The following is a 21,338-nucleotide window of genomic DNA, read 5'->3' on the forward strand; positions in this document are numbered from 1 at the left end:
AGAAACCAGAGAAATCTGAGCTTTTAGAGATTGGAGTCATCATCTGTGTATTTTTCAAACTTTCTTTTATAGCCATAGGATGGATGTCTTCTTCAAATAAAATTGTATAAACAACCCTAATATATAAGAAAGTTAAAAAAAAAAAAAAAAAAAGTAAAATCAGAACTGCTCTGATTTACTGTCCCGGCTGCAGTAGGTACCCTGGAATCCTGTATCACTATGGATGCAAAATTTGAAAACTACTGACAGGTCCAAACTCATTTGACAGAGAGGTTAAGCTGCCACCCAGGCAGTGAATGAAAGAGCCTGGACTGAAATCTAGCAATGCTAATACCCAGAGAAAGTTCTTCTCCGCACAGTCCATGCTGTTTCTAGAAAACAAAGGAAGAGAACAGAGTTCATACTTACCGTCTTTGTTTAGCCATTGCTTTCTCGTTCTGTACAAAAGGAGCTTGTTGTGGACATATGGTAAGAGGAACTTGACACACCAGCTCTCCACACCAAGTTTGTTTTCAACCAGGACTATGGGACTCCGGTTATACCTAGCTTCAGGACATGGGATCAGGCCAATTTCATCTCTTAAATAGTAAAACAAAAGGAAGAATTAAGAATAAGACTACTAGTTTTTTCAACATTTTTCCAATACTACAGAATATTAAAAAGAAAAGTAACATATTTCCCTTTCTTTCTTTTTTGTAAAGATTTATTTATTTATTGGTGGGGGGGGAGGGGCAGAGGTAGAGATTCCTCAAGCAGATTCCCTGCTGAGCCATGGAGCCTGATGTGGGGTTCAATCCCAGGACTCTGAGATCATGGCTTGAGCCAAAAACAACAGTTGGACATTTAACCAACTGAGCCACCTAGGTGCCTCCATATTTCTCTTTCTTAAAAATATTATTTAGCTCATGTGCTGGGTTAGTAGAAATTTTTTTTTTTAAGTTTTTCAATATACACAGGAGTACAGGAAAATTAGTATGCTGACTTCCTCTGGACTAAAATGAAAATTGGTCTAATCTTTGGATGGATTTGAAAATGTCTTTCAAATTTTTAAATTGCATATATTCAGAGCCTCAGCAGTTCCACTGTTCAGAAATTATCCCATGCCAAAATAGTCAATAGGATGTTCACTGCAACACTGCAACAAAACTGGAAACAATCTAAATATATATGGATATAAGATTGGTATAATAAATATGGCTAATCCATGTGGTAGAGGTATACAAAAATGAGGCAGATCTGCAAATGCTGGTATGGAAAAGATGCCAAGATATATAAAACCAGAAAAAGAGCAAAATACCAGTGTATGGCATAAAGCATATTGTATAATTTTTTTAAAAAAAGGTTTCCAAGAAATTTTAGAGGAGACAACAAATTTTTTCATACAGTTTAAATTTTCTGATCATATGTATATATTATTTCTATCTGTAAAAAATGTCAACAAATGTACTTAGGCTTGCCTAGTAATGTATGTGTAACAGATAACAAAAGTTATCTGGTCAATGAGATTGTGGTCCATTTTTTCTTCTGTATAATCTTTTTTATACTTCATTGAATTAAAAAAATAAACATGCTGGTAAGTGCTGTTAAAATACAAAATATATTTCAGAATTTAGGTCATTTACCTTTAAGGTGGCATCTATGTCCTTCAATCTGCCTCAACTTAAATTGAAAATTTACATTTGAGGCAGAGATTTAACAATATGTACAGCAGCTGACTTACACAGTAAAGGAACCAACAAACATAAAAATGGTTTTGCAAAACCTGCATACACCTTTCAAATACAAAGATATTTTTTGATAACTGCCTGCTTAAAAAAAAAATTAAAAAACTGGTAACTAGAGGAGTTTATGTATGACACTACCCTTTACATCCCTGGGATTCCCCAACCAAGAACACAGTACTTTGGTAGATATAAGAAGGGGAAACAGGTACAATTTTAGGTTATAAGAAAAGCCCTCTTTTTTTGTTAGGCCACCATTACAAATTGGTGGGAGGCTCTGAAATTAAAATAGAATCTCTCCTGGAAACTCTACACTAGACAGCTCAGAGGTAACCTACTTTCTACTGATCATTAATGACACACAGATACATCAATAAATGGGTACTCTAGGGGTTAGGTCACTAACCATTCTTTCAAGCTGATTTCACTTGAAGTAGATTTTGAGACCCAAGACTTTTTGTCCTGACAACTGGCTCAAATGATTCAGAGGTGTTTTGATTATACCACATCAGGACTATCTAAGCATTTTCTGAATAACACAATGTACCGGGAAATGTGTGAGGTTCTGAAAATGCAAAAATGAATAAAACAAGGTGGTGCCAAGCTTCAAAGTGCTGACAGTTTTGATGAAAATTGTATCAATATCTATAATAAAATGTTACTACTTTGCCATTCCAGTCATATAAATAAAGTTTTGTAGGAAGCATGAATCAATGCTGAGAGCCCACTTGAGCTCAACATCCAGTATTTCAAAATGTTTTTGCAATTGTATTTGGTTAATGTGAAGTCTACCTAATTCACCATCAGGACAACCAGCCACATACAGAGCTATCTCTAACACGGGTCTTGAATCTCTGGTATTTTCTGGTATTCAGGTTTTACTATATGAAATAGAACATTTAAAAGTTAAACTAGAATTACAGGAAAAACAACAACAACTCGGCATAATTATTTTGAGAGCCTGTTGTCTGAGATCTAATAACCACTTACAACACCTCAAAGAACTGCCTAAGTCAACAGTATGAATGCTAGAGTAACAAGAATAAACAAGAATCAAAGATCCTACCTTTGGGTACAGTCCATGGGCGGGGGTGGGGGTGGGGGTGGGAAGCAGCAACTTAAAATCATAATGTAAAAATCTGCCTTGTTCATTATTTACGACAAAAATAAAATGTCCTGTTAATAATTCAGTACCTAAATGAAAGGACAGAGCCATCTGCACAAATAAAAAACACACTTCTTTAGTTGGGTACCATTCTTCTGAGAACTAATTTTAAAAAACAAGAATGCCTTGAAAGAGCAGATGCTCAAGAACTGCTCCTGAAAGGCTGATTATCAAGCTTTCAATGATAATATTCAAATAAATCACTGTCAAGGAGTATCACTTCTTGAATCTCTAAAGGAACATTATCTCTGATTTCCTTCTAATGCAGTGGGTCCAAGCCCTAGCTGTCATTATTTTACATATTGTATATTTACATATACATATTTTGTAAATGTATATACATATGTATGTATTTTATATACTTATTTTATATATTATATATTTACATATACATATTTTGCCATTTATTTTGTCATTATTATGATATATATATTTATTTCATTTGGTGTCTACAGACCTTAATTTCATCATTTGTAAAATGGTGGAATTGTATTACATCATTAAATAAGGAAAATGGACTGCTAGGTCTCCTCCAGCTTTTTAATTCTGACTGAGAAACCTGACAGTTATTCTCATGGAGGGAGAATGACAGTGGCCATATCAGGGAATGTAAAGCACTAGGGAAAACAAAGCATGAAAAGAGAGGTAGCAGGATATAGGCTAAAGTGCTACGTCTTCCAAGATCCAGGGTCCTAGCTAGCCTCCTCACCACTGACAAATGGGAATGTGGCAAAGTCACCTGTCATCAGTATCCTTATCTGAAATACAGGAATAATGCCTGTTAGGAAGAGCAAATGGTACAAGGTAAGAATGTGGAAAGCTATGAAGTGACAGGCAAAGATGAAGTGTATTATTTAAAAATCAGTTAAGAGCCTGAGGCCAACCAGAAAAGTTATTTGATTAACAGGTGGGAGGGTGAAGCAAAAAAGTTAAGCTTTTGTCAAGCGATTCGACCCTAAAATACAACACTTTGCTGCTTCCTAAAAATACAGCCTATACTATATAAAGATAGGTAGGTCAGTAAGCTTCCAAATAACAGAGTATTTGACTTCAGATTTCTCCTAAGCTGAGTCCCTCAGGTCATAGTCCACTTTTTTTCAGACAACTTAGAATAGGATTCCAGAATCATTTTAAAATTGGAAGGAACCTCATTCCCCCAGTATCGCATTTTATCAGCCAAGGAAACTAAGGTCCACTGGGGTTATGATGATTATCCAAGGTTACATTGCTAATGTTAAGTTAAAAATCTGGATCTCTTAATAGTAAGCCCAAAACCCATGACACTAAAGATAAAAACATGAGTGAAAGCAAGCAGGATTTATTTAAATTAATTCCTTCTACATTTCTAGCTATTGAAATTCTAATTTCATAGGCAAGAAACATTAAAAGACTCAAGAGAAAAAACAGTCTTTTTGTCCTTCTACACCACTGTTTGGATATGCATCCTTTCTTTCTAAATGTTTTACAAAAGTGGAATTACAGTAGACATACACTCCACTACAATCCTTTCACCCTCTCATTTATTTATATTTAAATTCAAGTTAGTTTACTAGAGTATGTGGGACCCAGGAAATTTAACAAAAATCCCCTACCCCTGGACAAGCAGAGCAGGACTAACTCCATTTTGTGCTGCACCCGCCACCTCCTGTATGACCCCCACAAGACATTATTGCTTAAGGTGCTGCCCCACCCTAGTCAAGCCGCTGGGCACACCCTAATCAGAAATCGGCTCATAACAATGTAACCCCGCCTTGTGCCCACCTTGTGCCCACCAAAACTGCGCTGCGCCCGATGGTTTCTGAGCAAAATAATAGGCCAGCTCAAATGGATACTATAGGGTAAAATGTAATTCAATCGGCCACCTGCCTGTGGACCAACATGACTGCAACTTTCTGCCTATGTTACAATCCCATTGGCCACTGGCCCCTATAAAGCTGCTATGCCTCTTAGTCTCGGGGTCCAAGTCCCTGCTCCGCGGTGTCGGGTATACTTGGACCCAAGCTCAAGCTTGTAAATAAAACCCTCGTGTGTTTGCATCGGTGTCGGCTCCTTGGTGGTTTCTCGGATTCGCAATCTTGGGCACAACAGAGTGAAGTATTGGTTTTAAGAGTAAAATTTAGTGATTCATCATTTACATACAACACCCAGTGCTCATTACATCAGGTGCCTTCCTTAATGCCCATCATCCAGTTACCCCATCCCCCCTCCGACCACCCCTCCAGGAACCCACCGTTTGTTCTCTGTATTTAAGAATCTCTTATGATTTGCCTCCCTCTGTTTTTATCTTATTTTATTTCTCCTCTCCTTCCCCTATGTTCATTTGTTTTGTTTCTTAAATTCCACATGAGTGAAATCACAGGACATTTGTCTTTTCCTGACTGACTTATTTCGCTTAGCATAATACACTCTAGTTCCATATACATTGTTGCAATCTTACCACCCTTTTTAAAAACTAACAATTCACATTAAACATCTTCCTACATAATTAATTTTTATATTTTTAATGGCTGCAAGGAGTGTTCTATAAATACCAAATACATCTCCCATTTCCTTGTGAAATAATGTTACAAGAGAAATTTCTGACTCTTTTGCTACCACCAAAACACAGTCTTTTATATTTTTAGGTTTCGGGCAATTTAGATTCCTGATATTTAACAAGGACACTCAAATAACTACCTGCAGTAACAACGTCATAGGATTTTTAAAGACACGAAGGTCTGGGATGATGAAAAAGTTCTAATATTCTCAAGGAGACACTATGAGGCTTGCTTTTTTAGGTTACTTTTGAAGGCTGCTCCAAAAACACAGCAAAATGGAATGAACCAACACATTAACTTAAAAAGATCATACACAGCATGCATGGTACAGCTTTCTGAGTGCTTCACAGTGGGGATCCACTGACTTCCAAATGAAGTTCAAAGTTCATGTAACACTGATCCTGACTTTGTTCTTCAAGTTTAGACAGCTTCCCTTGTCAGCACTTTTCAGAAACATCATCAATTACAGTAGGCTCACATATTATTTTCAAAAGTAGTATCACCCAGTTTCCCTTTTAGGAGGGAAGAATGGCCCCCAAATACTAAACTGAACCTGTAATGTGGATGACTGCATAGAAAACACAGCCCAAGGATTCAGGTACAAATCTTCTTAATCTAATAGTTATTTCGGGAGTACCAGGGTGGCTCAGGTGATTAAGCATCCCACTCTTGATTTCAGCTCATGTCATGACTCAAGTCGGGTTCTATGCTCAGCTTGGAGTCTGCTTGAGATTCTCTCCCTCTCTCTCTGCCCTTCCCCACTCATGTTCTTGCTCTCTCTCAATACATAAATAAAAATCTATTAAAATAAGTTTGTTTTCCCATTAAAATGGAATTCTTTCCAGAATGACTAAACAGAAAGTTAGCAAAATACCTAAAGGAACTGATCCTTTCATATTGATAATTAAAACTTTGATGGTGATTAAATTAAGGTATTTCAGAAACCACAGGCTTTCTCAATTCTGAAGAGTACTAACGGTGTATCGCTGAAATTATATATAGCTGGCTTATTTTAAAAACAGCCACAAAAATTGCTACTGCCTATTGAGTGTTATGTGCAGTACTCTGTATTTCATTTATTCATTTATTTCACACAATCTTACAAAGTAGGAATTTTAACCCATTTTATAGATGAAGAAAGAGTCTTAACTACCAGTCCCTAACTGACAAGCCTGGATTCAAATCCAGGACTGTCAGATTCTAAATCCAAACTTTTACAACAATACTCTTATTTAAATAGATTAAAAAATCAAGTGTAAGGAGACAATTAAGCCTTGGGGTTTCTTATTCTTCACTCCCACTTAAAGATGTGCCTTTCCTTACTACTCCTTTACTCCAAAATTTCCAGTGGGGCCTTTGCACTCCCTAGGAAGTCTATTTTCCCTGAGCCAACTCTTATCCATCCCTCATGTCCCAATTTAATTGCAATTTCCTCAAAAGACTTGTTTTGAGCTTCTCCGATATATTAGGCCCCTCTGTTACTATTCCTTCAAAGTATCCTTATTCTTTCAGGTTCTTTTTATATTCTGTGTGTAGATTTGTTCCAATGGGCCAGGGACCAGGTGTGGTATGTTTACCAATCTTTACCCCACTTCTAGCCTGCATACCCAGAGACTAGAATTCTGTCAAATACAGGTGCAAAGAAATTAAGCCACATAGTCTAGGACTTCCATAATTTGACTACCATTTCAATCACATTTTGCTACTCTGGGTTAATTTATAGTTTCATGTAGAGGTCTATGGCTCTCCCTCTGAAACTCTAAATCCTACCCAGCATTCAATGTTCAGCTAAAAACCCACCTCCCCTAAGGGTCCTGGCCTAGCCATACAAAGCCTTCCTCCCATGCCTAACACACTCACACAGCACTTGCTCACCACGCTGCTAGTCCAGCCTTTATCACCACCTGCTTTGCAAGGTTAATTTACTGCTCATGCAAGTGGGTCTCACCTCTCCATCTAAAGCTACCCTGTGCAATACAGTGGTTACCAGGCATATATGGCCACTATGTATAAGTCAATTCACATTAAAAATTTTTTTAATTCAGTTGTTCATTCACATTAGCCATATTTCAAGCACTTAATAGCTAAATATAGCTAGTGACTACCATACTAGGCAGCACAGACATAGGATAATTCCACCATCACAGATATTTCTGTGCCGTGAGTATAAGAACTGTATTTCATACTTCTTCGTATCCTATACTGTGAGGGTAAGTACCTACATCATCTCATAAACAGTGAGGGTTCAATAAACATTTTAAACAGTAATAACAACAACAACAACAAAAAACCCTTGGTGGGTAAGAGACCTTTGACATGACCCTAATAACACCATAAACAGCTGTCTTCCACATTAGCATGGGTCTATACATTAAGCTATTGCTGGTCCCTGGGTCAAGCCTTCAGCTGTTGTTCCAATGGTATTTTCCAAGAGTCAACCATACAAACAACATTTGTATGGTATTTTTCAATTTATGAAGTACTTCACATTCAGTTATTCAGTTGGCTGGTATGGTTTTCTGAGGAATACAGAAATTCAGGTTAAATCTAATATTTACTTAGTGGCAGCTAAGTGCCAGATATTGTGTGAGGAGATTTACCTGTGTTTTCATCAACCTCAATAGAGCAAGAGGAAAAAGAGGCTGACAGAGGGTAACCTATGCATATCTACCAGTAACAAAATCCACATCTTAACCAATGTGTGTTCGACAACTCCTGGCGAAGCATTTTTATAGAAACAAAGTCAATATGTTTAATGGAGTGAATATTGTCTAATAAAATTAGTTGTCTATCTTGTGTTTGAAGAATAAAGGAAAACAAAAAGAATGAAAAACTTCTTTGTATAGTGCTAAAAAGTGTTATTAGGTAACTAATTTTTGAGATAAACAATGCATTTTTTTCTTTTAATAGAAATATTTAGAAGAGGGTTAGATTAAGGTAAGAAGTATAGGCAATCTTAAAAAATCCAAACCAGAAGACATTTTTAAAGATGCTGTGTGGTGATATTACTGAAGATATTGTTATTGTAGGACATATATACTGCAATATGGCTAAAAATTACTATTTAACAGTGAGTTAAGCTATTTAAATTCTTCAGGCCTATATTATGAATCATTTTAAATCATTTCAAATGTTCAACCTATTTCAAAGTTTTATTTATTTTTTTAATGACTTTACTTATTTACTCATGAGAGACAAAGAGAGAGGCAGAGACATAGGCAGAGGGAGACATAGGCAGAGACAAAGGCAGGGAAGCAGGCTCCCTGGAGGGAGCTGGACACAAGACTTGATCCCAGGACTCCGGGATCACAACCTGAGCCAAAGGCAGATGCTCAACCATTGAACCACCCCACGTGCCCCTATTTCAATCTTTTAAATCTTAAACGGCCCAAATGTTTATTAACAATCTTAAATTTTGCATCGATAGCATATTAGGGAGCTTTCACCATGAAAAATATGATTGGGGGGCATTAAAGTCCTTTATGAGTTTCAATAAATATGATCCAGAAAACAGAGATGTGTTCCAAAGTGCACTCAACCAATCAAGCTCAGTTTCTTCAAATAGAAAACACTGATTTAAAAACAAACTAACAAAACATTTGTTTTAGACAAAGAGAGGGTAGAGGGTTCAAAAGTGAGGGGAGGCAGAGCGCTAAGCAGGGAGCCTGTTGCAGGGGCAGGGCTCAATCTCAGGAACTGGAGAGATGGAGAGATCATGACCTGAGCTGAAACCAAGAGTCAGAGGCTTAAGGCACTGAGCCACCCAGGCACTGCTGATGGGCTTTTTCAATCTATCTCAAAGAGAAACTATGATTACTGTACTTATTAGGCTTCTTTCCGATCTCTGCTATAATTTCTTCAAGAAAAACAACATCAATGATGAGAAAAATAGGCCCTTCACTTATCCAACTGTTTTTTTTTTTTTTTTTGAGGTTGTCTCTTATTTACACAAGTTTTCATTCTCAAAAAAAAAGACTGAAAGACTGATATACAAGGCATCAAAGCATTCTTTAAAAGACCCAGTACCCACTATGGTTACTGCCAGGAAATCATTCCAAACATTCATTTTTAAAAAAGGCAGCAGTCACAAGGGGAAAGGAAGTGGACACTGTCAGAGGTGGCAGGTGTGTTTTGAGACCAGCAGCGTTCTGTTTTTAATGAAGCACTATTACAGGTCTCCAATTGTGTGCCACAAGGGAGTGAGACATCTGAGGGCTTAATTTTTTAAGCATCACTTTGAAGGAAAAGAACACTTCATTTAGATGTAGGTTTGGTACCTCCTTTAGGGCGAGAAGCTGAGGGGTTTAAAACAGTTTAAAATGCATAAAGAGAATAATTCATGTGTTCCAGTTTAAAATATATATATATAAAAAAAAAAACTTCACGAACAATGAGAAAAAGTGGAAATACGGTAATGTAAAATTGGATTCCATGTTTCTTTTTGCGGGGAGGGGGGGGGGAGCAACAATTAAACACTGTTGCTTCTGCTTCTCCATCTTCTTTTGTATACCGTAGACAGAGCTTTTAATAGTTTTTCTTTTCACTCCTTACATTAAAGCATAAGTGTCAGAAAGAATACGGTCTCCTCTGGTACCTTCCGGGAGTACTCCAAGCACCGTGAAAAGGAAGGAGGGAGGGATAAGCGTGTCAGTGCTGTGGTGTCCTACTTAAGAGAGGGCAGCAGTGTCTGGATAGGACAAGAGTTAAAATGCTCCCTGTAACTATGAATCGGATAATGCTAAAATGACAAAAAGTGTCAAGGCTTCGTGGGCTATCCAACAGACCCATTCCATGCCTCCCAGGACCCCGGGATGTACTGACCTGAGCCAAGCAGACGCTTAACCCACTGAGCCACCCAGCCGCCCCCAGAAGCTACTTTCTCTCGCTCTTTTTAAAGATTTTACTTATTTATTCATGAGACACACACACCGAGGGGCAGAGACACAGGCAGAGGGAGAAGCAGGCTCCTCGCGGGGAGCCCGATGGCGACCCCGGGGTCACGACCTGACCCCGAGGCAGATGCTCAACCGCTGAGCCACCCAGGCGCCCCCAGAAGCGACACTCCTGAGAATGCTCTCCGCTCACCTTCCAAGCGGAATGTTTCACGCGAGTCCCTCCACGGTCTTGGGACAAGCGAGGCGAAAGTCCAAAAAAAAAAAAAAAAGAAAAAAAAAAAAGGCGCCGCAAACTACCGCTGGCTAGGAAGCTGGCCCCGCCGGGGACGCACGGGCGGTGGGCGACCGCCGCCCCCCGCGCCGCGGGCCCATCGGCCCGGGATGAACCTCAAGCGGTGCGGCCACAAAGCCGCGGCAGACCCACACCCACCCCGCGCGCGCCCGGCACCTTCCACGGACGGGGGCTGCGGGCGGACCCACGCGTCAAGTGCTCCGAGTTGCGTGAAGTCTAGCGGACGGGTGGGAGCGCGAGCGAAAAAAGTCGCCCGCCGCCGGTCTTCCGAGGTCACTTTCCGGCAGCGGAGAGCGGGCCCTGCGGCGGCCGAGCGGAGCGCAGCGGGGCCCCGGCCCGCCCCGGCCCGCCCCGGCCCCCTCCGGCCCGCCCCGGCCCGCCCCGGCCCCCTCCGGCCCCCTCCCGCGAGGGGCGCGCGGGCCGGGACGTGCCCCCCGCCGGCCCGCTCGAGGCCCGGCCCCGCCCCCGCCCCGCCGACCCCCGCCGGGCAGCGACTCACATGTGCGGATTCCTCCTGAAGGCGTTGGTGATGTCCTTCACCACCCGCTGCACCAGCACCGCCACCTCCTCGCTCGTCTCGGCCATGTTGGCGGCGGCCGCGGCGGCTCGGGCGCGCCTCCGGGAGCGCGCCGGGCGGCCGGCGGGACTTGTGCGGGGAGCGCGCGCGTGTGCGCCGGTTTGGCCGCGCCCCCGCCCCGGCCCCCGTCCCGGCCCCCGCCCCCGCCCCCGCCGCCGCAGCCGCCGCCGCCACCGCCGCCGCCGCCGAGCACTTCCGGGTCACGCCGCCGGCGGCCGGGGCGTGGCGCCCGCCGTCCCTGCAGGGCTGCGGCTCCCCTCCCCCGGCGGGTCCCGGGCTTTCGCTGGTAGCGGAGGTTCTGAGAAGCGTCCGGGAAGATGCGGCAGGTTCCCTGGCAAAGTTAGTTGAGGTCGCTGTGTTGCACATTTCATTGTAATTCCTGGCTCACTCGGGGCCGAAGACGGACGGGTGCTCAAGCCTGAAGCCTACGCCCTCCCCCTTCCCGGCCTCCCGGTCGCTCTCCCGTTGCGGGAACCGGCCAGTCCCGCGAGCTAACGCTGCACGGTGCAACTGGGGGCAGGCCCTCCCGGGGGGGAGTCCTCCTCGCGGTGGTGAGACCGTGCCGGTGACCTCTGCACCCGGGCGTCAGCTCCGGCCCCTTCAAGCCATTTTCTAAAAAATAAAAAATAAAAAATGTAATGCATGCATTAAAGGAAGAAAACGGAAAATTTAAGTCACTTGCCACCTGGCTACAAGGAGCAGAACATACAGAAGTCTTTCTTAGATTTTTCTGCATTGAGTGGACTTCATTTTGTCCATCATTTGGCGCGCTTTGCATGTTGCATGTCAGTTTTAGCCTATTCAAAGTGAGAAAACCAAGACCTTGAAGTTTGCTCTTTAAGTGGCCCTTAACCTTGCTAACGAATAATTTTTGTGAGGAGAGCTAGCTTCGTAGTTCATTTGGGTTTTGAAATGCCATAATTTTTGTAGATTAGATCTCCCTTCTTCCCTCTTCTGTGATAGGAAAATCTAGGTGCCTATGATTTCAGTTCTTTTTACTTAATCCTTGAGATCTGAATCTTTTTTATAAAAAAGACTTTTATATTTTTTTAAAGATTTTATTTATTCATGAGAGACAGAGAGAGAGAGAGGCAGAGACACAGGCAGAGGGAGAAGCAGGCTCAGTTGTAGGGAGCTGGATGCAGGACTCATCGCAGGGCCTCAGGATGACGACCTGAGCCAAAGCAGATGTTCAACCGCTGACCCACCCAGGCATCTCTAGAAACTTTTTTAGAGCAAGCTCATAGTCTTTTTAATGTGAAATAATGCAGTACATTTGAAGTAGGGATGATGATTGTGAAAGTAAAAACCATACATTGATTGCAAGATTCATAAAGCATCGAATGAGAAATAGGAATGATATTTATGGGTGTATGTAGTGGACAGTACTCCCTGGGGGTATGTTTGTAAAGGTTAGACACTGCTGTATGGACACTGGCCTTTTTGTTTTAAAAGAAATGAAATAGAAGTTTCATGAAATTGTATGAAAGCAAGATGGGACAAGTTTGAATTAGTAAAATCAAACAAACCTTAACCTATTGACAAGTTCTGGCATGAGGCTGAAGCGACTGAATGGGTGTTTAGATTCCCAGGCCAAGGATTAGGTCAAATATCCCAATAACTCTTAAGAACGTGATACCAATTCTCAAATGGTTTGTGTTACAACTGGTAAGTCTTCTCCCTCTTCACTTCTAGGTTTACATCCTTTCCTAATAAAAGTGGAATATAAATCCTGACTTTTGGGGGCATCACCCTCAAAAATATAAAATTTTTTTCAAAGACTATTTTTATCTTAGAAATTAGTGAGATTTTAAAATTTCACTCTCAAAAAAAATAAAATAAAATAAAATTTCACTCTCATAGATTTTACAGTGAAGAAACCTATAGTTTATTCTTATATCCTGAAGCCGACTGATGTTCGAGAAAGATAATTCCTCTCTATGGTTCTCTTTATGCCCTCCCCTCATGCATATACCACGTACATGTACATATATCCTCTTTGTACTCATTTGGAAGGCATGAATTATATGTCTCGTTTTTTTTCTAAGAGTCTATCAATTATTAAGGAGCTATGTTAGAACTCAATTTTTTTTTTTAGAACTGCAGCCTTTTAGAATTGTGATCTAACACAAATTTTGCATATAAGGAAGTAGATTCAAAGAAGTTCAGAATTGAAGTTCATGAGACTTTATTATGATCTGTATATATGTAAGAAAAGGATATGATAAATTTAGCATGATTTGTTGAAGGACTCAAAGATATATATTTAGGCATCTGCAAAATATATTTACTATTAAACACTGTCAATAGCTTAAATGCCCAACATTGAGAATTAAGTAAATTACAGTAACTTTGTAAGTTGAAATACTAGTCATTTAAAAGCACATTGAAGCTAGAAGAATGTATACCAAACTCTTAGTGGGAGATACATTTATGGAGGATTTTCACTTTCTGAGTGACACAACAAAGTACAATTTTTGTAATTTAAGAAGAATTTTTTTAAAGTGTTAATAAAAACATACTCGTTAGCTATCTCATGCATATTTTCTTAGAGACGTATTGATTTTTAAGTGACTTTAAGTGACCTTTGATTATCATTCATGTATCTGTAAGTATATTTTGACAACCTCCACCTCCACCAGGCTTTTCATATTTTAGAATATTTGATGACGAGGAAAAAGTAGATAAAGTAGATATCTGATGACAAAAAGAAATACCGAAACAGCATACAAGACAACCCTAATTATATATAAAAAACAAATTATAGGGGCACCTGGGTGGCTCAGTGGTTGAGCATCTGCCTTTTGCTTGGGGCATGATCCCGGGGTCCTAGGATTGAGTCCTCCCTCTGCCTATGTTTCTGCCTCTCTCTCTGTCTCATGAATAAATAAATACAATCTTAAAAAAACAAAACAAATTATATCAATGTAATCACATGTATATACATAGTATAATAGACTAGGGGGGATTATAAACTTAAATGTTAACAGTTCTGTACAATAGAATTACTGGAGATAATTAAGACCTGTATACATACTTTATGTTTAGTATGTTCCAAACTTTCTACAGTGAAAAACCTAATGTATATATTGAGGGCCCTGGTAGAAAAGAGGACAGCAAGGTGACTTTAATGACAAGCCCAGTAATTACTTTTGTGAAGAGCCATGAAGAAATTTCTAATGTTTCCATCTTCACTCTATTATTCTACTTCTATCACTCTGTTGTTTATTTACTCTGTTTATTTACTCTGTTTATTTGAAGTCCTTTCCCCATGGTAATGTTGTTTATTTGAAGTCCTTTCCCCATGGTAATGTTGTTTATTTACTCTGTTTATTTGAAGTCCTTTCCCCATGGTAATGTTACACAACATAGAGTGTAAGTAGTACTAAACATATTCTTACCATGTGCTACTATTTACAAAAACAATAAAATTCTTTCCACCACTAAGAAAAAGTAAATGTTCAATTTTAAATGCTTTATGATATTACCATTATAACTATATATAATATGCCAAATTTCAACGTTATCACTATCCTAACATTTAAAATCCAAGAACTTACTAACAAATAGAAGAGAAATAATAATGCTAGTTGAAAAGCTATAATATCAGTGTCTTTTTATGAATTCTTATGAAAAGTCAACAAGAGTAGTAATCATTTTTGAAGTTTTTTTAAAGACCAAGAAAAGGAATAGAAATTAATAAATTTTAAATAACATGTTCATTAAACTTAGGAGGGTTTTGGTATACCCTTTGCCATGGTGTGTGGGTTTATTTTCCCCAGACAAAATTTCATAGACAATTAGGTACTTTTTTTTTTAAGTCACAAAACCATGAATATGAATGCCATCTATTATACTTAGTTGATATTGCTATCCCTTCATTATTCTAATTGTTGAGAAAAAGATGGTAAAATGCATATATCATCTTTAAACTGTGAAGCACTTTATAAATTATTACTTATTTCTGTGAATAAAGAAAGCTTCATTATGAGTAAATCAGTATTAAACACAATAGTAAACCAAAACAACTCTGAATACTAACTTTCAGTGTGAAACTCTGTTGTTTAACATTTTCAAGGGAAATTATTATACTGCGATCGTAATTAACCTGCTACTTAACACATGAAGTTTTTTTAACCTGACAAAGTTGGTAAACGTTATCTAGACGCTAATGATGAAAATGACCTTAAATGTCCAATTAATTAAGCTGATATCAGAATCTGTGAGGATACTAGTTGCATAATAAGGCTTTTGTTGCTGAGTAAGTGATGTTTTATTTTTCTTGACATTTGATAGTTTGAAAATGTCAACCTTTCGCTTTGCCCTCTTCTTCGTACCACAGAGGCCCAGCAGACTGATGATGTAATCTTCAGGAAAGAAGAGAAGAAAATGTCTGAGAGAAACAAGAAAAAGAACCAGTCCAAGACCTGCACGTGGAGCCAGTCCAAGACCTGCATGTGGAAACAGCTAGATAGGTACGTTTCCATGCTCCAATGAATGTTTCTTATGTATCGAAGATGTCAAATTGTGGGACTTTTCTTAGTAATGTGCCTTTTATTGGATGGTGAAATGAAAGAAGTTCCCAATTATGAGTACATTCTTAGGGCTCTTTTCTGCTTTATATTTTATTTTTTAGTATAAATATTATAATAATAAAAACTACAGAGTTAGGTTAAAAAATCATAACTAAACATTTAGAAAGTTAGTAAAACTTTCATTTTGATTACAGAAATAGTTCAGTCTGAGACTTCTTCAGTAATTGCCTAAAAGTAAGGCAAAGCTGTACCTCCCCTTCTTTCATCTCACTTACGTGAATTTTTCAGCTCAGATATTTTATCACAAAAACATACCTTATTTCTCCTTTTCTTCCTATTTCCATGTTTTAAGCCAGTGCTGAGACTGATCAAAATTAGCATTAGGTCAAAATCACCCATAGAAGATACTGAACTTTGTTAAATATTGAATTATGCTCTAACTTGATGCTCTAACTTGCAGTATAACATTTATAGAGAAGTAGAGTCCTGTAGTCCAAGTTTTAAGAAGGAATGCCAAGGAATAACTCCCTAATATCTTCTGACTTTAGGCATTTTAATTTCTCTGGTAGGTCTCCCAAATCCTCAGTGATGTGCAAAAAGGACCGTGCAAAAGATGGAATACTGGGTTTATAGAAGGAGAAGGCCAAATACCATTCCTGAGAGGATGAGAGTCCAAGCAGTTGTTCTTATTTATTCCACAAATTTTAGTGAGTGTTGCTTTGTATTGTGCCAACTGTTGGATATACAGTGGTGGAAAAGCAGACATTATTCTTGCCTTCTTGTGGGAATCAGTCTGATAGAAGAGATATACAACATTCAAATAAACACGCAAATATATAACAGCAAATTGTAACATGTGGCACAAAAAGGAACAGCAAAGTACCGTGATACATGTGATCGATGTAATGGTGTAGAGGTAAGTGCATAGCTTTAGACAGTGTGGCCAGGGAAGTCTGTTCTGGGTGGTGACATTTAAGCTGAGACATGAAAGATGAGAAGGAAAAGCAGGGAAAGAGCCTCACCAGCAGCGGAAACAATGTGTGTGAAGGCTCTAAGAAGAAAAGAGCCTGCATAAGTGTCTCAGGAATTGAAAGAAGGCCAAACTAATAACTTTTACTGACCTAACAGTGTCTGTAAAGTGATTTCAGGTTCAGTCTTGCTGTCATCTGAATGTCAACTATGAGCATGATTGCCTAGCTCCAGTTTTTCTTTCTATATCTTTTGTGTTTTTTATTGTGCTACACTGAGCAGATCACCATGGACAGCTCACATCACATGGTTATCTGGTATCCCATGGGTCAGATATTTAGTCTTGGGAGCCCAGTAAACAAGCCTAGAACTATTTCTCAGAAGGATAATATTTATCAGAACGAGAGGAATAGGCTTTTTTCCCCAAACCCTAAGGTATTGCCATGATTCTTCTCCCTACCATTGGATCTTCTGGGTCATATGGCCTAAGGTCAGCATGCCTGGAAGCTCTGGGATCCATTCAAAACTATGAGTTACTCATTAAATTACTCAAACTAGAAAATTTCAATAGAGGATATGTTGCCTCCTAAATCCAAAGTGACCCATGTGTCTCTTTCTCAGTGGTGGAGTGTACAAGATGAAGCAACTTGCCCTTCACCCTAATAGAAATATTGTGACTTGCCCCAGATGACTGAACTCTGAGCAACTTCACTATGATGTCAGTTTTAAGGGTTTATCTTCTATGCTCTGTCATCTGTTTTTATCAAGGAATTAGAATATTTACTACTCACTAAACATGAAGTCAAATACCTCAGAGGAAAGGACTCTGTCATTGTATATTCATAGACTTTTATATTTTTTTCTTGTTTTATATATCAAATGTAATAGTGTCTTATTTATCTTTATCCTTCTACAGAATGTTAACTTCATAAGGGCTAGAACCCTGTTCATCCTGTGTGGTGCAGCAGCCCTTGTACCTTGTCTTGGATATAGTGGGCTCCCTACTAGTACTTAAATGAATGGATAGAAGGATGGGGAAAAGTAGTAGAGGACAGAATAGCCAATACAGAGTACAGATACAATAAAGAAGCAGTGGAGGAAGTTACATAGGAATTTAATCAGAGGCTTAATAATGAGGAAACCTGAGGCCATATTTTAGCAGTGGTAGTTTCTCCGAAAAGCCACAGGGAGCCATTGAAAGGGTTTATGCTTCTTTGTTGACATCCACTCATTCTTCACAAGTACTCTCATTACTCTATACTTGGTTTAGTTATCCATACCTATGTAAATAAGCACACATATTTGTACATGCATATTTTGAGTTTTATCTTGTGATACAATGAGAGGATCCATTGCATTTTAAATTTTGTTTTCTTAGGACTAGCATATTACATGAACATAATAAGCCCTTCGAGATTGGTTAAATGAATAAACAAAGGCCCGATTAAAATGCTGCCTCTGCTATGAAGCCTTCTTTGATCAGGCAGCTAGAAATGCTCTTCTACCTTCTTAAACTCAACTCCATTGTACTCTGGGTAGTCTTTGCTTTTCCTAGATAGTCTTGTTTTATGGGATTCTCAACTTCACTTTTGTATCCCAACAAGAGTACAGTTTTTTATATGAGGCAGACATTAAGTATTTATTTATTGAATGGAAAAAGAAAATATGTCTACTCTTTTGTTGTTAATGTTATGGATAGCAAAGAATTATGCAATGAAAATAATAACTTAAAATTTATAATTCAGTTGTCATAATTTCCATAGATTTATTTTAGTCTATAATGTTATTTTCACAAATTGAGTAGATGTGGATGGGATAGGAAAACTTGTTTTGGAAAAAGTTATAAATCATGTAAGTCTTTTAAAAAATCTTTTTTTTTTTTTTAGATTTTATCTATTTATTCATGAGAGAGACACAGAAAGAGAGACAGAGACATAGAGGGAGAAGCACGCTTCCTGCAAGAAGCCCGATGCAGGACTTGATCCCTGGATCCGAGATCACAACCTGAGCCAAAGGCAGATGCTCAACCACTGAGCCACCCAGGCATCCCTTTTAAAATCATTTTTAACAGATAATCAAATACCATGAAGTTCACCCTTTTAAAGTGTAAAATGTAGTTTTTTTAAAAATATAGTTACAAGGTCATACAACCATCACCACTGTGTAATGCAGAACATCTTCATCACCTGCTACTGAATCTGGTTCTGGTGTTAGATTTGTCACTTCAGATACTGGGGGATTTTGTGTGTTTGTTTTCTTTCTTTTTAGCATGCTTTGTAATATTTTTTGAAAACTAGACATGATATATGGGATAATTGAAACAGAGGGAAATGGGCCTTAAGTAGAAGGTTTTGTGTTGATGTGATTAAGAGCTAGGCTGTCTGTCATGTTATAGCTGTAGCTACAGCTGTTAGGTGCCACAGGATTCAGTTTCCTTAGGTGTATTTTTTATTTTTTCTCCCCTGTTTGAGATTTCCCTAAGAATTCCTTCTTAAATAGAATTGGTGTCTTCCCACTCTTTCGGTTATAATCCACTTATAATTATACTGCACCTTTGCTGATGTGGCGCTAAGGTGTTGTGGGAGAGGAATTATTCTGTAATTTTATGAATAACACCCTTTTAGTGAACCTGAGCACTTGGGCTGTGACTTTCAGAAATACTCCTTAGCTTTTTTCTTTTTTCTTCTTAGGTTCAATAGGGAGGATTTCAAGAGAGGCTGGAGTTGACTAATTGCCCTTCTCTAGGTCATAAAAGGGTCTAGAACAGCATTTTACTTGAACCATTGGCCTTCATTACAGAGAATGTTTTGGGTGTATTTCAAAATGGTTACTTAACCCCTCCCTGTGACTAAAATGGGCAGGTATTTTGGGGGATCATTACCATGAGGACCTGGTGGAGTTCCTTGAGGTAAAATTCATAAGAATATTTGGGTTCCCCTAAGATTGGATCCCAAAGGAGTTTCTCAGTTACATTCAGCCTTCAGCCATTTGTCAAGTTTATCACTGAAATATTCGTAACAGTTAAAGACTCCAGCATCTGTTGCTCCAGGTAAGCTGATCTCAGCTGTGCTTCTGTGGATTTGGCTGCCTCTTAAAATTTCTAAGTGACAGTTTGTCCTGTGATCTTAATTCCCTGATGGTCTAAGAAAAGGCATGTTGTTTTCAGTTTGTTTACCTTTCATCTTGTTGTAAAGATGGGAGTGAAGACTTCCAAACTCATTATATGTTAGAGCTGAGACCAGATGTCTTCCACACTTTTTATTAAAATGCTAAGTAGAACATATTTAGACTTTGTGGGATTGTATGGTCTCTGTTCCAGTTACTCAGCTCTACTGTTTGGTGTAGCCTGAAAATAGCCAAAGGCAATACACAAATGAATGGGAATCTATGTATTGTTTTTCTGTTATTTCACCTATTTCTGCTCTAAGCTTTATTTATTTATTTATTTATTTATTTATTTATTTATTTATTTATTTTGCTCTAAGCTTTACTATTTACTTCTTTCTGCTTATTTTTATTTAATTTTCACCACTTTTTGGACTTTAACATGGAAGGTTAGGTTATCGGTGATACACACACACACACACACACACACACATACATGGGTATTTACTGCTATACTTTTTCTTCTAGGCACTGTTTTAGCTGAATCTCATAAGTTTTCTGTATGTTGTATTTTCATTTTCATTCATCTCAAGGTATTTTCTAATTTCCCCTTTCTTTGATCTGTTGATTATTTAAGAGTGTATTGTTTGGGATCCCTGGGTGGCGCAGCGGTTTGGCGCCTGCCTTTGGCCCAGGGCGCGATCCTGGAGACCCGGGATCGAGTCCCACGTCCGGCTCCTGGTGCATGGGGCCTGCTTCTTCCTCTGCCTGTGTCTCTGCCTCTCTCTCTCTGTGACTATCATAAATAAATTTTAAAAAATCTTAAAAAAAAAGAGTGTATTGTTTAACTTCCATATATTTGTGGATTTTTCTAGTTTCTGTTACTTAGGTCTTATTACATTTTGGTCAGAGAACATACTTTGTTAATTTTCAAATTGTCAACTTTATTGAGGCTTCTTTTTATGGCTTAACATAATGGTCTATTCCAGAGACTGTTTGTACTCTTGAGGAAAATATGTATTGTGCTGCCATTAGATAGAGTGTTCTATAGATATCTACTGGGTCTAGTTGGTTTATAGTGATAATTCAAGTGTTCTGTTTCTTTGTTGATCTTTCTAGGTATTCTTTTTTTTTTTTTAAGATTTTATTTTTTAAGTAATCTCTACACCCAACCTGGGGCTGAAACTTACAACATCAAGATTATGAGTCACATGCTTCACCAACTGAGCCAGCCAGGCACCCCTTTAGTTGTTCTTTTAATTATTTAAAGTGGGATATTGGGGGCACCTGGATTAAGCATCTGTCTCTTGGCTTCAGCTTGGCTTCAGGATTGTGAGATGCAGCACTGCACCAGGCTCTGTGCTCAGCCCAGAGTCTGCTTAAGATTGTCTCCCTCTCCGCCTGCTTCTCCCCAACTCACACATGCGTGCTCTCTCTCTCAAATAAATAAATCTTAAAAAAAAAAGGGATGTCTTTTTTCAACCATATTGTCATTTTCTTTGAATTCTGTCAGTCTTTGCCTTATGTATTTTAGAGCTTTGT

General features: G+C 38.9%; 1 protein-coding gene and 1 long non-coding RNA gene across 4 annotated transcripts in view; one reads left to right on the top strand and one right to left on the bottom strand.

Annotated features, from left to right (window-relative positions):
* PTAR1 (protein prenyltransferase alpha subunit repeat containing 1) overlaps positions 1–11,327 on the bottom strand; it is a 53,479-nt gene extending 42,152 nt beyond the window's left edge. Inside the window, exons 1-2 of one of the 2 annotated variants that reach the window (XR_012002315.1) lie at positions 11,110–11,316; positions 409–578 (exon numbers count right to left, since the gene is read on the bottom strand). Coding sequence is in view for 1 of the 2 variants with exons in the window: in XM_072762352.1 (XP_072618453.1) it covers positions 409–578; positions 11,110–11,195 (256 nt within the window). In the remaining variant the exon portion in view is untranslated. Of the gene's footprint in view, positions 1–408; positions 579–11,109 lie in introns of both variants that reach the window. The other variant, XM_072762352.1, reaches the window with a different exon arrangement.
* Positions 11,328–11,389: 62 nt separating this feature from the next.
* On the top strand, positions 11,390–20,629 carry LOC140595326 (uncharacterized). 2 transcript variants are annotated; one of them, XR_011996845.1, is made up of 4 exons: positions 11,390–11,536; positions 15,530–15,662; positions 16,292–16,638; positions 18,578–20,629. It is a non-coding gene; the product is annotated as an uncharacterized lncRNA (long non-coding RNA). The 2 variants fall into 2 exon arrangements; XR_011996857.1 differs by having other exon boundaries at positions 11,395–11,526.
* Positions 20,630–21,338: the final 709 nt, after the last annotated feature.

This window comes from Vulpes vulpes, chromosome 1 (genome assembly GCF_048418805.1).
Source record: "Vulpes vulpes isolate BD-2025 chromosome 1, VulVul3, whole genome shotgun sequence".
NCBI lineage: Eukaryota > Metazoa > Chordata > Mammalia > Carnivora > Canidae > Vulpes > Vulpes vulpes.